At 39.9% G+C, this 15,029-nt stretch overlaps 1 protein-coding gene across 2 annotated transcripts; it reads right to left on the bottom strand.

The window, feature by feature from the left end:
• Positions 1-488: 488 nt before the first annotated feature.
• On the bottom strand, positions 489-13,557 carry lpin1a (lipin 1a). Of its 2 annotated transcripts, XM_077712822.1 has the most exons (23): positions 13,352-13,557; positions 11,222-11,422; positions 10,758-10,853; positions 9,953-10,049; positions 9,319-9,529; positions 8,432-8,488; positions 8,251-8,343; positions 8,042-8,156; positions 7,315-7,591; positions 7,156-7,249; positions 6,871-7,067; positions 6,279-6,372; positions 6,080-6,149; positions 5,378-5,464; positions 5,069-5,161; positions 4,940-4,995; positions 4,440-4,560; positions 3,985-4,133; positions 3,828-3,914; positions 3,613-3,765; positions 2,879-2,993; positions 2,693-2,796; positions 489-2,136 (listed from the first exon to the last, which is right to left on the bottom strand). In XM_077712822.1, the coding sequence occupies exons 2-23, from the start codon at positions 11,411-11,413 to the stop codon at positions 1,959-1,961; spliced, it is 2,736 nt and encodes a 911-aa protein (XP_077568948.1). In that variant the 5' UTR covers positions 11,414-11,422; positions 13,352-13,557; the 3' UTR covers positions 489-1,958. The 2 variants fall into 2 exon arrangements, with proteins under 2 accessions (XP_077568948.1, XP_077568949.1); XM_077712823.1 differs by lacking the exon at positions 5,378-5,464 and having other exon boundaries at positions 13,352-13,556.
• Between the last annotated feature and the right edge of the window lie 1,472 nt (positions 13,558-15,029).

Genomic DNA, 15,029 nt, shown 5'->3' with positions numbered 1-15,029 from the left:
TTACCTGAATAATATTGGGAAAATCTTTACAGACACTGGGAATCGAACCCAGGACCAGAGAGGTGGTAGACTGATGTCTTAGCCACTGGGCCACCACCCTGTGGGAGAAAGTGGTAATACTTATACTCTCATCTCATCTATTTACCTGAATAATATTTGGAAAATCTTTGCAGGAACTGGGGATTGAACCCAGAACCACAGAGGTGGCAGACTGTTGACTTATCTATTGGGCCACCACCCTGTGAAAGAAAGCAGTAATATGGCGCTTTCCAAAATTAAAAATCAATAAATAAAAGTAAATTTAAATTAAAAAAATGATATTAAATGCTTTCAATCTATATTCAGTTGTTAAGCTGCCTTTGCTATAAAAAATATAAATCAACAACTTAAAGGCACTGTCTACCATTGACAGCAACAGACGTCCAATCCATTTTGACTTGGAGATGTCAAAATAGATTGGACATGTGTCCACTAAGTACACAACCATGAACTTGTCAATAACTTTATTAAATCTTTCACAGAAAGAATGAAATCATCATAAAAACGCTCACTTAAAAATCTCAAGAAGTGGTTTGCATTGTTATAAATAATTGCATACACACACACACACACACACACACAAAATTATGCATTTGATCATGATATTTCACTTTCTACCAGAAATGAGGTGACCAGTCAGTCATGGTGCTTTTCTAATCGAAAAAAAAAAAACACATGCAAACATTATCTCAGTACAAATATTAATGTAATGATGAACTGATCTAAAAATTAAAAACTGCCCAACATATTGCTGTCAATGAGAATGGAAATGTTTTGCTACCCAACCCCCCAAAAAAGGAAAAAGTCTAGTATTACATTTAAGTTTAGTATCATATAAAACCTGTCAATGATAACAAAAAAGTTATCATTATATAAGGTTTCACATGAGGGTGAGTATGTATATACCGTCCCATAATAAACCTCATACAATCACATGATAATAAAACGTGAGAATTATCACATAAAAACGTGATCACTACCTTGTGGAAAAGGTGATAATTTTCACATAATACTGATCATGTAAAAATGTTGAAGTGACAATTATCATGTAAGCACAGATGAACATGTTTGATGTAAGAATGTGGTACTAATTCAACATAATTGTACACGTAAAAAAACGTGATACAAGACCTTTTCATTCCCTAAAGTGATTGACGCGTTCAGAAACATTCCATTGGCATTACAACTCAACCTGATGCAAATTTGCTGCATAAAATCATCTTCATCGTCACTTCAAAAAAAAATATTCAACGCAAATTCTATTGCTTTGAGGTGAGCACCAATCATGAGCATCGTGGCATAAAAACAAAAGATGAATTTCTATGTACAGTGGCTTTTCCAGTGAGGTGTGCATGCATCCCCAACATAAATGCAACACATAAAAAAGGAAATACCATTCCACATAGCCGTCGCGAGTTTGTCTTGCTATAAAAAGTTGCATTGATCATAACCATGACAACAAGTAGTACATTACTTCAGACCGTGTCGGCATTTGCATTGTTCTACGTGGAAATCCCGCTCCCATGTTCACAGTAGCCTAGTCATGTGACCACTTTTAACATGAGAGAATGACATTTAACAAACTATAACTGTGCTTTTTGTGTGTGCGAGTCAGTAAACATGTCCTTTTCTCTGTTTTTTTGTCCCAGTTGCACTGCTTTTTGAGGTATCCTGATTCCTTCCATCTTGGTACTTTACAGTCGTGGGTGTCCTGTAACGGGATGCTGTTAACTCTTTCAGCCCAACTGACCTTGACGTTGGCTCTTTTGATTACTAGTTCATCATTTGTAAATGTCCGCTACAAACTTATTTGCGGATATCCGCTACAAACGGATTAGATGTCTAGAGCCATCGAATGCAGCAGCTGAGTTAACCACATTGTGGAGTTTGGTTGAACCTGATTGGAGCTTTTGGAGTGTTTAGCTGCTTTCCAGAAGTTGCGAGTCCGCCTCTTCTTTGTCCTGGTTGCTTTCGTCGGATGGCTGCTCGCTCCAGTAATCTCGCTGGCTAAAAGAGTCTGAAGGTGGAAACTCGGTTCCATCTTTTTGGAGTAGGACCGGAAAGACGTGGTCCACCATTTCGCACAGGCGACCATACCTGGAGATGGTAAAGTTACGTTCAAGTTAACGGCTCCAAATAGCATTGTGGCTTTTCCAATACGCGCATTAGAATACACAATTTACAACATCAAAAAGTAGCCGTCGATATCGGCTAGTTTACTAAATAACATATACCGAATTTTCACGACTGTAAGGCGCACCGCATTATAAGGCGCACCGCATTATAAGGCGCACCCCCAATTAATGACATTTTTTCCATATATAAGGCGCACTGTATTATAAGGCGCACTGTCTATTTTGGAGAACATTTAAGACTTTTAAGTGCGCCTTATAGTCATGAAAATACGCTAATTGCTATTGGCTATTGTTTGTGTTTTTTAAAATATCCGACAATGGTGGTTTTTCGTTTTTGGTTTTCTGTTTTTTCCATATATAAGGCGCACTGGATTATACGGCGCACCGTCTATTTTGGAGAAAATTGAAGACTTTTAAGTGCGCCTTATAGTCGTGAAAATACGGTACTATGTATTGATTGAAAAAAAGTATTGGTGCAATGTTAGTGTTGAGTTGAAAATGATGTAAATGCAGCTTACGAAGAGATGTTGGTTTTGGCATGTTCTTGTATGAGCTCCCCCTTAGGATTGACTGTGAAGATTCTGTTGAGAGGCACGCCCACTTCCTTGTACGAATACACATCCTGGAATCAGGCACATGAAAGTTTAATTAATGGAAATGCTTTTTTCGAGATGTCTTTTTTTGGCGTGTGTGCGGGATCTCACCGTAGCTCGGTTGCCAAAGGCAGCATAGAAAGGTTGAGTATTGGGGTAGAAAAGATGCTTGATGTCCGTCAGACACTCAATCTTGAACCTCTCGGGCTTCTTCTCAATCACTTCCCTAAAGAGAAATATCACATTTTGTAAGTGTGATAGTTGTTTCCATGCCAGCACACCAATATCATCGTCCGCCTGATCTTGATTGAAAATATAAATGTATATAAATATTTAAACAGATTTTAAAATCAGGTTAAAAAAATTAATAAATTCAAAGGCGACCTTCAAATAAACCACAAAAAATAACGACAAATGAATGAATGCTGATGAACAAGCTTTTCGACACTTGAAAATATTTTAGAAAAAGGGAATTCTATTAAAGTCAGAAAAAGAAAAGCTAAAAAAAAGGGTTTTGAAAATAAAAAATACAATTCTGAAAAGACATCATGAAAAGCCTTTTAGAAACACACAAAAAATTCATTTGAAATCCCCCCAAAAACTTTCAAATACATCCAGAAAAAACTTTCAAATAAACCCACAAAAAAATGTCAAATAAATCCATTAAGTACAAGAAAAACAACACAAAATATTTGTCTTTCGATTTAAAAAAGTCCACAAACAGGCTTTTGGATGGTCATAGAAAAAAGCCACTCGACAACAGGATATTTTGGACATCTACGTATACCGTAAAGTACTCAAATTCCTCCTGCGTATCTTACAACAACTGTTCAGTAGCGACTGACCTGTGCAGAGCAGAAAAGAGACTGCTGGGACTGAGCATGACAGGACCCATGGGCAGCATGGTCCCCCTCTCATTGACCCAATGCAGGTATCCCCGAGTCATGTCCGCCATACCGATGGCCCTCGCCGAGCAGTACATGAACTTGTATCCGTTTCTGAAAGATGTCAACATGTTAGAAAAAGGACGCCGGCACGAAGGACACAAATTGATACTCACTGGCTAACTTTGTGGTAGAGCCTTGCGATTCCCTGGTGGGTCCAGTCTTTACCCAACGTGGGCAGGATGTGGCCCAATGTGTCTGACCTGCGATCAACAGACAGTTTGGTTCTGCTTCTAACACTGCCATCTAGTGGTGGAAAAGCAGTCGCCTGACCTGGTGATGGTCCCGTCGATGTCGGATATGACCAGTTTGTCGTCCCAGTTCCACAGGTAGATGGTGCCGTGGCATCGACACGTTCCTTGATACTGAGTGGTTACGCTGAACACCACTTCGTTGGGCCCTTCTTTTAATTGCAGGCTGACCTAAAAAGGTCACAAAAAACAATGTTTAAAAAGAAAAAAAAACTACTACTTGGCATATCCACTTAATCGCAGTTATCTATTATTCATAAACATTCAATTTTGTCCAAATTCTCTTTTTGAGAGTTCTTTTTTTAACAAATATTCTTTTATTTCTTTAATAAAAAAAAAATGACAAAAGCATTCAATGAAACTTGACGTCAACATACTACATCATTTACTTTTCATGGGCCGCAGAAAGGGAACAGTCGGACCGGATCTGGCCCACGGACCACCATTTTGATAGCTTGGATGTTGACAAATTCTTACCAGCTGCTCCGAAGTGAGCCGAAGAGTCTTCTTATAACAAACGTTGCCCGAAGCGAGTGTGTCGGATTTGCAGGTTTGAGGTCTGTGGTCTTCATCGCTGGAGGACGACTCTTCTTTCATTCTGTCAATATAACACATCACACAAAATCCCAAATTTAATTGTCTTAAATATAAACTAAGAAAAAAATGCTTGAAAAGATTTTTGGAAATACAAAAAGGATATTTTTTAAAGTTTTACTGCCATAGACTAAATTGAAAAAGTCAAAGGTCACATAGGTAAGAAATCTTATAAGGATAAAGGTCAATAAGGTCTATCTGCTTTATAGAATCAAAACTGACAACTGAAGAATGAGATGATCCAATTCCATTCATAGGTCATTATCAATTATCGATTAAAAATGCGTTGCAGAAAATAAGAAAAGCCCTAGTTTTTCTATTAAGTTCAAATGTACTTTTCTACCAAAATGACCACTAAAAAACAATACGTAAGGAAACTGAACCTGATCGCCGTAAGAGAGCCATCTGCTCCGTCTCCCGCAGCTTCCGACACGGATTCCTGAAGGACGGTCACAAAGACGGTCACACGGCTGCATGTGGTCCGTCCGTGTGGAAAATATTTGCACACCCACCGATTTAGAGTCGCTGTTCCTGCCTCGCCAGGAGAACCACCAGCGTCCTCCCTTTTTGGGCATCTTGTCCTTCATGATGTTCTCCACGGAGGCCTGGACAAAACCATGCACATACCACAAAAAAAACTGAAAAACTGACAAGCACAGAACATGACGGGCCCACAAAATAATGCATACATACCACAATGCGCCCTTACTATCTGAACAAATGGGACATGCAACAGAATGAGACAAAGACACGCAAGCGCATGCAGCGATCATCAACATGCAATTAGAAAAAATAAATCAATAAATAAAAAAAACCCATACAGGCTCAGGTTGTCTGGGAGCAAAAAGACCAGGAAGGCAATAGGAGAAGAGGCCGAAAGCAGAAAAGACATAACTCAAACACCAAAACTAGAGATGGACGTGGGAAGGCATGACGTGAGTAAATAATAGGGAGAACAAGTCAAAAAAAGGGACAAAGACATGACGTTAATCCAGTGTTAAGAAACTCATGTCCCTCCGGTGTAAAGGCCATTGGGATACAAAGACAACAGAAAGGCACATCATCGGGCTAAAATCAAATGCCCTATCGAAATGGCGTTTATAAACAAACCACCAAAGTGAAAATGACCGACATAAACCAGTGCAAAATTTAGTGGAGAGTGGGAGAAGGAAAAAAATGGACAGGCTTGGTTGGAAAGCATTAAAACAGCAACAAGCAGCCATTAATGCCAGAAAAAAACTGCTATTAATGCACTCACTCATTCAACCTACGACAAAATCTATGTATGGTTTTGTATTTGTATTTCCTTTTGCAAATCAACAACAGTGTGACATCTTACATTAGGCTACTACGTATGTAGCCAAAGTTATTGACAATTTTATTGCTGCATAAGATTAGCTTCAGTATCACTTCAAAGAAAATACTTGAGACAAATTCTATTGCTTGCAGTGAGCACCAATTATGAGCATAAATCATCAGTGAAAGGTATGCGGAAAAACAAAAACAAATGAGCGCTTCATTACCTGTGGCAAAGGCTTCTGGTAGACCTGCATGGCCAACATGACTGGAGCCGCTGTACTCCAATTGTAGTACCTACCGCGTTAAAAAACACAACACATGGAGAGACTGATTTTGGAAGTCATGATTGATTGAGCCGCTTTACTTTGTAACTTGTACTATAATATGATTGAGAAACAATACATGGATGGGCGTCATACACACTTGTTGCCAATCTTCACCACCAGGTTGGGATCATCGATAAGTGAGGGGTTTTCAGAAAACTGCTGGTAAGAAACGGCCCTCTCCTGGAAGTGTTCTGTCAAATCAAAAACACACAAAAATCTAGTCAATATTCAGGTGCTCAGCAATAGTATCCTTTATATGCAAATACAGTGTTCCCTCGCTACTACGCGATTCAGCTACCGCGGACTCAGAGCTTCGCAGATTTTTTTTTGGAGAAAAAAAAAAACAAATATTACATTGAAACAACATATTTTACAGTTTTTTTTGTTATAACATGAATTTCACTCCCTCTACCCATATTCTATATGGTGTACTGTATACAGGGGGGTAAAAAAAAAAGTAAAAAAAAAAATGGAATTAAATTCAAATTAAGCATTTTTGAAGGGGAATCCCTACTTTGCGGAAATTCACTTATCGCGCGCGGGTGGTCCTGGTCCCCATTAACCGCGATAACCGAGGGAACACTGTAGCTATAATTTCTTTATATCAGTATTTATTAGGGGAAGGCGATATTTAATCCATATTATGTATGTGCTAAGAGTGCGTGTATTTGATTTGTTACTGGCCGTACCCCGTGTGATCTCCTTATTGTCGGAAAGGCCACCGCAAAGTGAAATGGCGACGTGTGGGAGGTCTCCCATGTGGTCCAGAAGACCGTCCACTCCGCTGTCCACCCCGCAGCTTCCTTCCGAGTGAGGGGACTGATTTGCGCTCCGGGCAGTCATCATCACGTCCGTGTCCGTCCTGATTGAGCTCCCGGCTCCTTCACTGTGGAGAATCCGATGCGAGAACAAACAATGTTCCTTGAAGGGTTGCTAATGATATCTCCCTCCCGCATGTCTATATTCTGCCGTACCTTTTAGGAAAATAGAGAGCAGCAACTTCAGGGTCCAGCTCAGTAATATCATCCAAGTATACTCCATCCGCACCAAGATGCTGGCTTCTTTTCTCTAATGTGACACAGGACTGATTCAAACATCTGACCAAGAGCTTAATGGCTGCTTTACCCACCAACCTTTCCTCTTGGTAGGTGAATCTGTGCTTCTGATGGGACTTCCTCGGCTCTTGCCTTCATCGAGATGATCCGGGAGGACGCCATGACATGTGCTTAGACTTTCCATCTCTGCACAAGACCCACCCAGGCTTGTATGTGTCTCCCCTCGCTGAGATGTGTACAGAGGGTGGGAGGGTGTTTCGCCTTGATTGATGGTTCTGAATTGAGTAGTGGAAGACACTGGGATAGAGACTGAGGTGGTGCCATCTTGCTTCTGAAGGGCCGTCAGGAAGGATGGCTGAAAGATGAGAACGAAAAGAAAATTTGGGTTCTTTGTTGGATAACAACATGACTGGAGACTCAAATGATATCAAACCTCTTGAAATGGTCTATACAATAAAATGTTTGATTAAAAAAGGGCTAGAAAATCAAGAAGTAAAGAGTGGAAACTACAAATAGTGGCCAAAAGGGCTAATTCAACTGTCAAAAAGCAAACTAAATGGATTCTAATTTAGCCAAAAGGGCTAGTTCAACTGTCAAAATGTAAACTAAATGAATTCTAATTTAGCCAAAAGGGCTAATTCAACTGTCAAAATGTAAACTAAATGAATCTAATTTAGCAGGGTCAAAAAATGAAAAGTTAAGGTTCAGGGATTTATATTAAAGCTTTAATTTTGAGAGCACTAAAATGTATTAACGGGTGGTAGGTGAGGTCAATCTGGATGGTACATGGCATCCTATTTCATACCTGAGCCGCTTTTGGCAGCTCGCCCCAACTCCAGAGCATCTCAGGGTTGTCTTTACCCCGACTGGCCACCTCGGAATCGCTCTTGGGCGTTTGTGATAGAGAGTGGTCGGCGTTCCTGGGGAAAGTGCCACGCGTTTAAAATAGATTGTGGCTCCAGTACGGAAATACTTGGATCGTCAGTTCTTGTGCAGAGGTAGTGAAAGAAATACCTAAGGTGTGAAATGAGACGAGAAGTCTGCTGTGGGCAAGAGATGGACAGACCGCAGGAAGGTGGGATGGAGAGACACTCCTTCATCATATGACTAGGAGAGGATAAAAATAAAGACACGGTATTAGTGAAAAACCACAAAAAAATGCAAAAAAAAAAAAAAAAACGCAAAAAAATAACACCTCTTTGGATGTGCCCGTTCAGATTTGGCTCCAGATGCTTGATCACTATATACATTTCTGCTCACAAAAACACAAACATAAAATGGAATGTAAGACCTTCACAAGAAAATAGTGCCCATTTTGCTACATATGCTATCAGTTCTCCTGCCCTTCCTCCTTCTGTTAAAATCATCTTCCACAAATTAATAAAAGCGTCTCAGGAATTTTCCCATGCCAACTCTGTGGTAAGACTTCCTAAAAAAGCTTGGAAAGCCAGCGGCAAGGGCCACCGCTCCGCTCGCTTTGCTCCATTATGTCAAGGAAACAGAGAGCCATGTGGGAACAGTACAAATTCCTGGAGCTCCTCCAATAGCTGCTTCTCAAGGGGACTTTGCGTCCTCACACAATGTGCACATGGAGTCTCTTTTTAAAATGTGACAAAAGTATAAATATATATATGTAATGAGTGGAGACTTCGTTAGAAGAAGTTAGACCTCTTTGAAAGCCAGAAATCTTGCTTGTTTGTAAGTGACCAAATACTTATTTTCCACTTTAATTTGGAAATAAAATCAAACAGTTCAGTTTTTTCCCCTCCATATTCTGTCTTATGGTTGAGGTTTACCCATGTTGACAATTACAGGCCTCTCTAATCTTTTCAGTTAGGATAACTAGCAAAATTGGTGGTTGAGTAAATAGTTATTTGCCCCTCTGCATATGTATGTGTATGTGTATGTGTATATGTATATGCATATGCATATGCATATGCATATGCATATGCATATGCATATGCATATGCATATGCATATGCATATGCATATGCATATGTATATGTATATGTATATGTATATGTATATGTATATGTATATATAGATATATGTATATGTTTGTGCATTCCAAACAGTACCCACCTAACACTCTCTCCTTCTCTCTCCTCGTCAGAGCTCAAGTCGATAGTGAACATGTTGTCATCGTCGGAAAACTCCTCCCCGCTCTCGTCCCTGCGTCCCCCGCCGCCGCCATCCAGCCGAGCCTTCCTCCTTCTTTTCCTTCTCTTTTTATTGGTGCCTCCATCGCCTTGCTGCGGACCGATGTTTTGCACAGGACCGCAAATCTTGTTGTCTGTTGAACGACAGAAAAGAGCAGGACTGAGAGTGAGCAGACTTCCGCCTAAGCAGGAAATTCAAAGCATCGCCATATTTGTTAGTTGACACTCCCTAGTAACATAAAGGAAGTTCTTTTTTCCACCATCGTGACCTTTAACCTTTTTACCCCTAAATGTAATCATTTATTTCGCTTTGTTATCAAGCATATTGTGAGTGTATGTTGATTCTTTTATTCGCTCTCGAGTTATTACAAAATTCCTCTCGACCCCAAGACGGATTCAACTTTTCTATATCTTATCACAAACATATCATGCAAGTTTTCTCGTTCTCATCTTGACCGCAAAGAGACAACAAACAGATACAGAAGCAAATGCATCCTTCCATTGGGTTTCAGTTAAAGAGCAGAGGTTAAAATAGCAGGAATTTCAAAATTGTGTACCATGGTGATGTGTGGCGCTCCTGTTCAAGTGGGAGTCCATCAGTTCCTGACCTGTTGACATGATGGGCGATGTCGCCAAGTGGGCTGGAACCATTTCCTGTTAGAAAATGTCAAGTTCAAAAAGATTCCTCAATGTAAATCTTTAACAGCAAAAAAAATGCATTCAGTCCTTGAATTATAATACTGCCTTAATAGTGAATATAGGAAAAAAAAAACATAATGATCTCAAATATATTACACATGCTATGATTGTTATTCAATAATTGCAACTGTATTTTTTTAATAAGTGCTGGATTTTAAAGAAAATTAGAAGCCATTTAAATGTTCTGTACATTTAGCAGATTTTGTTCATCAATTTGCTTGCATATAAATAGTGGTACTCAAAATCATTCATCTCGTGTGTGTGTGTGAGATTGATTAGAAGGTGGAAAGGACATCCTAATGTATACAAAAATCAATGAGTAACAAAAACAGGATTAGATTAGAGTAATCAGTTTGATTGGGAATGCGATCCACTGAGATAAGAACTTCATGATTACATTTGAAGAAATCAGACTCTCAACTCATCCATTGTACTTACTTAACCTGACACTCCCCTTTGTCTAAAGAGTTAATCAAACATTTCAACACAAATGGCAAACTTTCTATTGAGATAGGGAAAAAAGTATGCATAACATATTTGTTTATTAAAATGTCATCTTAAAAACTGTAACCTGACTAAATCCCAAGTTAACATAAATAAACTATGCAAACTACTAATTGTTGAATAGTAGTTGCGTTTGTGCACCTTATGTACGACACTCACCAGTTCGTTCTCAGCTTCTTTAACAAAGAAGGCTTCTCCATTCTCCCCCAACTTCATGTGCAAACTCACTGGTTCTCCATTGACCTCAATGTCCACCTGTTCTCAAACAAAAACAAAAAAAAAACCCTCCACGTTCAGGCTCATGCTCTGCAATAATGTAAAAAAATTCTCTATCACAATTCTGGCTACTTTATATCACGATAGCAGTGTGCCAAAATATCAAAGGAAACTGGAGTACCCGGAAAAAAACCCACACAAGCCCAGGGAAAACATACAAACACCACACAGAAAAGGCCGAACCTGGGATTGAACCCTCGATCTACGAAGCCCAATATGATTGATTTTCCATAAAGGTTTGTTTTTATTTCTACGCCATATTTGTGCTGTATGGTGATTCGTCACACTTCTAGTAACCGGACTACAATGCTATGCTAATGTAGCTAGTATCTTTGACATCATCTTACCACTTTCTCCCGTGAGCGAAGGACACCCATTTTTCCGAAGCGCACGTGGAAGGGCGAGCAGTGCAGGGAGCCATTGGGCTGGCGGACCACGATCACATCGATGCAACCGGACAGCGTGGCGGGGTTGAGGCCTCTATACAGCTCCTTGACCTGCACGAACACCTGGCCCGCCAGCTGACCCACATAGTTCATGGTCTAGAACTGGACACAAAAAGGATTGCAATTGTGTTTTTTCATATACAGTTGTTTACTCATTTCTTTGAATTTTTCTGCAAATTTAATTCGGTAATCATATGTTATCATGAAGTGTTTTAAAAATCAAATGTATTTTAATGCACATTTTCTGCTGTTATTGTTTACTCTAACTTTTATTAGAATCAGATGTCAAAGAATAAATCATTAACATCATTCCAGACCATTAGTAAAGAAGCAAAGCAGAAAAGGAGACATTATGCCAAGATTTACAATGTCTCACAGATACACCAGACTGTAAAGCTCTAAACCCCGAATTCCAAACATGGCGCCGGACTGACAGAACGCACATGCAGATGTTGAGTCAACAACCATGAGAGGAAGAAAAAGAAAGAAAAGTCAGCACACTGCAAAAGATCTTAATGCCTAACTGGAAGGAGATACAAAAAGAGGAAGATGAAGAATAATGCCTAACTTAGCAAACACAAATTCCTCCACATTCATCCCAGATGGCTTTTGGCAACGTATCGACTATCAACAATACTCACTGCAGATCTAAAGGCTTCTGCTCAAGCAGTCGGAGGACAAAAACTACATGATCTCATCTCAACATGTACTGTAAGTACACCAAAAGCAGTCAGTGAAGGCCACCCTTCTGGGAACCCTTTTTCCAGGAAGCTACACTGTGTCAGTGTGAGCATTCTTTGAAAGGAGCATTTAACCTAGTATTTTTATGACGCTCAGTATCGGTATCAGTGCCTGATTCTGCTATTTTTAGAGTATCAGACCCTATCAGATTTTACCACAAGACCTGCTCCTGTAAATCAAACCATAAAATGCTGTTTAAGATTCCTTCTCTTTACAAATCAACAAGCACAGCCTGAATCGGTGACCAACAAATCGTAGGGCTCAAGGAGATGGACAACCATTCATGCTCGCACTCATATCTAAGAGGCAATTTAGAGTATTTAACCAGCCTACCATGCAACCTGCAAACTCCACACAGTAAGGACCCACTTAGGATCAAACCATCGACCCCAGAACAGTGAAGCCGGCACGCTATGCACTCATCCATCAAAATATGAAAAATGACTGACGAAGCAGGACAAGTTTCCGCCATTGTGCAAACTGTTAACCACAAGAATAAACAACACATGACATCACAGTATGTTTTCACAACGTCCCAACAATGCGGGATGGGATGTTAGGCCTCAGAGGGACATTTGAGTGAACAGACCGCCTTGTTTACACACATTTGCCCACCAGTGACTCATGGACACAATGCTCCTGAGTCCTGATGTCAGTATCAACAGACTCAACACTGACCATCGACATTCCCAGAACATACCCACTCAACAGCCAATCAAAAAGCCTGTACATTATGTAATGAACAATCTCAAGACAACCACTGAGAAGACATGATTTGCTAGCTTCTCAATCTGAACACTCTCCAAAAACTCATGACCAGCTTCTACAATTAATCATTCCAGACTAAAACAACAAAAATGATTTACAAAAATCAATCAATTAAAAGCCTTTATTGTCATCATAGACAGCTGCGTATAACTAAAATTGGTGGTGTTTCTCCTCAAAGTGCGTTTTCCCAGTAAGAAAAACACAAGTAATATAAAAATATAAAGAAAATAGAGCAGGGGGTAGGAATAAATAGGCAATAGTGCTATTTTCTCGCTATCATAGTGCATAAAAATAGCACATATGACATTAGAATATTAATAGACAGTAGGTGGCCGTGAAGGCAGCATGTAAACACGTTACGGGTGAGGCTCTGCAGTCAATAGCGGAGCCCACAAATCCCACCATCACCCCAAAAAGGGAGTAAAGCATGCCTTTAAACACACACGAAGCAACATATCTCTGCAGATAAATATATAATGAATGAATAATCGAGAAATTACACGAATTCGCCTGCTGACTTACATGTTGTGGAGATCTCGCTGATGCTTCCGGGGTGTTTTCTGTCCGAATTTTGGGCGTTCAAAACGGGTCACCTGAGGTTACTCAGGTCCAACATGGTCACATCATCCCACTGCTGTTTTGACGGTCTTGTTTTCTTTTTTTTGCTGCGCTCGAGGCTGAGGCGATATTTAAAGTGCGGTGCAAAATTTTCCTCCCACAGCCTCTGCACCGCAAATAAAGTGCCCTCTGATTGGAGGAGGCGGAGTGGCGTCATGTGGAATTGAAAAGATGTTTTTTTCTTCCTGTTCAAAAGGGAAAGTACTAATGGATGTTTTGTCTTGACCTTTTAAACTCAACTACTGCCATTGACGGAAATTTACGTCTAAACTAGGAGAACTGACAATGGCAGGGAATGTATATATGTATATATTAGGGTCACATGGGGTGCTTGAGTCTATCCCAGCTTCTTCTGGGACAAAGGTGGGGGACACCCCAAATCTGTGGCCAGCCAATCACAGGGCACATAGAGACGGACAACCATACACACTCATACCAATACCTAGGGGCAATTTAGAGTGTCCAACCAGCCAACCAATGCATGGTTTTGGAATGTGGGAGGAAAGCGGAGCACCCAGAGGAAACCCACGCGGGGAGAACATGCAAACTAAACACACTTGGCCTAGATTTGAACCCATGTCCTCAGAGTTGTGAGGCCAACGCGTTAACCACCGGGCCGCCTGTATACATCAGTAGCATGTATAGATGGAATAATACTTATGCGAGAAATTGAAATGTATGACAACCAATTAAATAAATTCACCTAAGGACAAAACCACTATATCTTGGTTTGATCTAAAATCCATGCATTTGGAATGCATGTATTTCATTTTTCCCTTCTCTTGGATGCTTTTAATCTTAAAATTTCTCGCCCGGACGAGACAAAACCTGTTCAGAGGCTAAGAATAACGGGCGACATTTAGCTAACTTGAAGACATCAACGAAGGTTGTTGCGCAACCCACTGTGACACACTTGACAAATTGAAAATAGAAACATAAATCCTCACACTGGTTAAATAAAGCTATGCTTATTGCATCGCATTTGTACTGAATACAAAAAATAAAATAAAAAAACTAACTATATATAATCTGTGTGAAAGCTGTGAAAGTCTGAGAGAGGTAGTCATACGTATAGTGAAACTATAAATCATGTGTGTAGAGCAACCATAAGGTTACTACAGGGTAAAACACGAATATTTCATACGAAAAAAACAATACAAAAAGTTCATATCCAATTATGAAACACCAATTTGTCTAATCATGATGTCATTATATTGTTGTGCATGACCAAATAAGTGTAAACAAACGTCATGCCCACCAATTTTCTGCACCTACAATGCAGTAATCTGATTACAAACCCACGATTATGCAATAATAATGCATTTGATTCTGGACAATCCCCTCAAAAAGAAAGAAAGCTTGTTGGTCACCCCTTTGGCTGAGCTCCACGACTGAGGACACACTGCCCAGTGATTCCCAGAAGCGAGCCTCAAGTGTGCGTCTAACAGAACATAACGCTGCTTTTAACCTCTGGCCTGTCAATTGAGGACAAAATAAAAGATTTCATAACCAACACTATTCTTTAAATGATTTCCACATAAAATCACCATGCAAAGATTGCACAGTACAAAAAAAACATGTA

This window comes from Stigmatopora nigra, chromosome 3 (assembly GCF_051989575.1).
Source record: "Stigmatopora nigra isolate UIUO_SnigA chromosome 3, RoL_Snig_1.1, whole genome shotgun sequence".
NCBI lineage: Eukaryota > Metazoa > Chordata > Actinopteri > Syngnathiformes > Syngnathidae > Stigmatopora > Stigmatopora nigra.
This window is presented reverse-complemented; position numbering and strand designations above follow the sequence as displayed.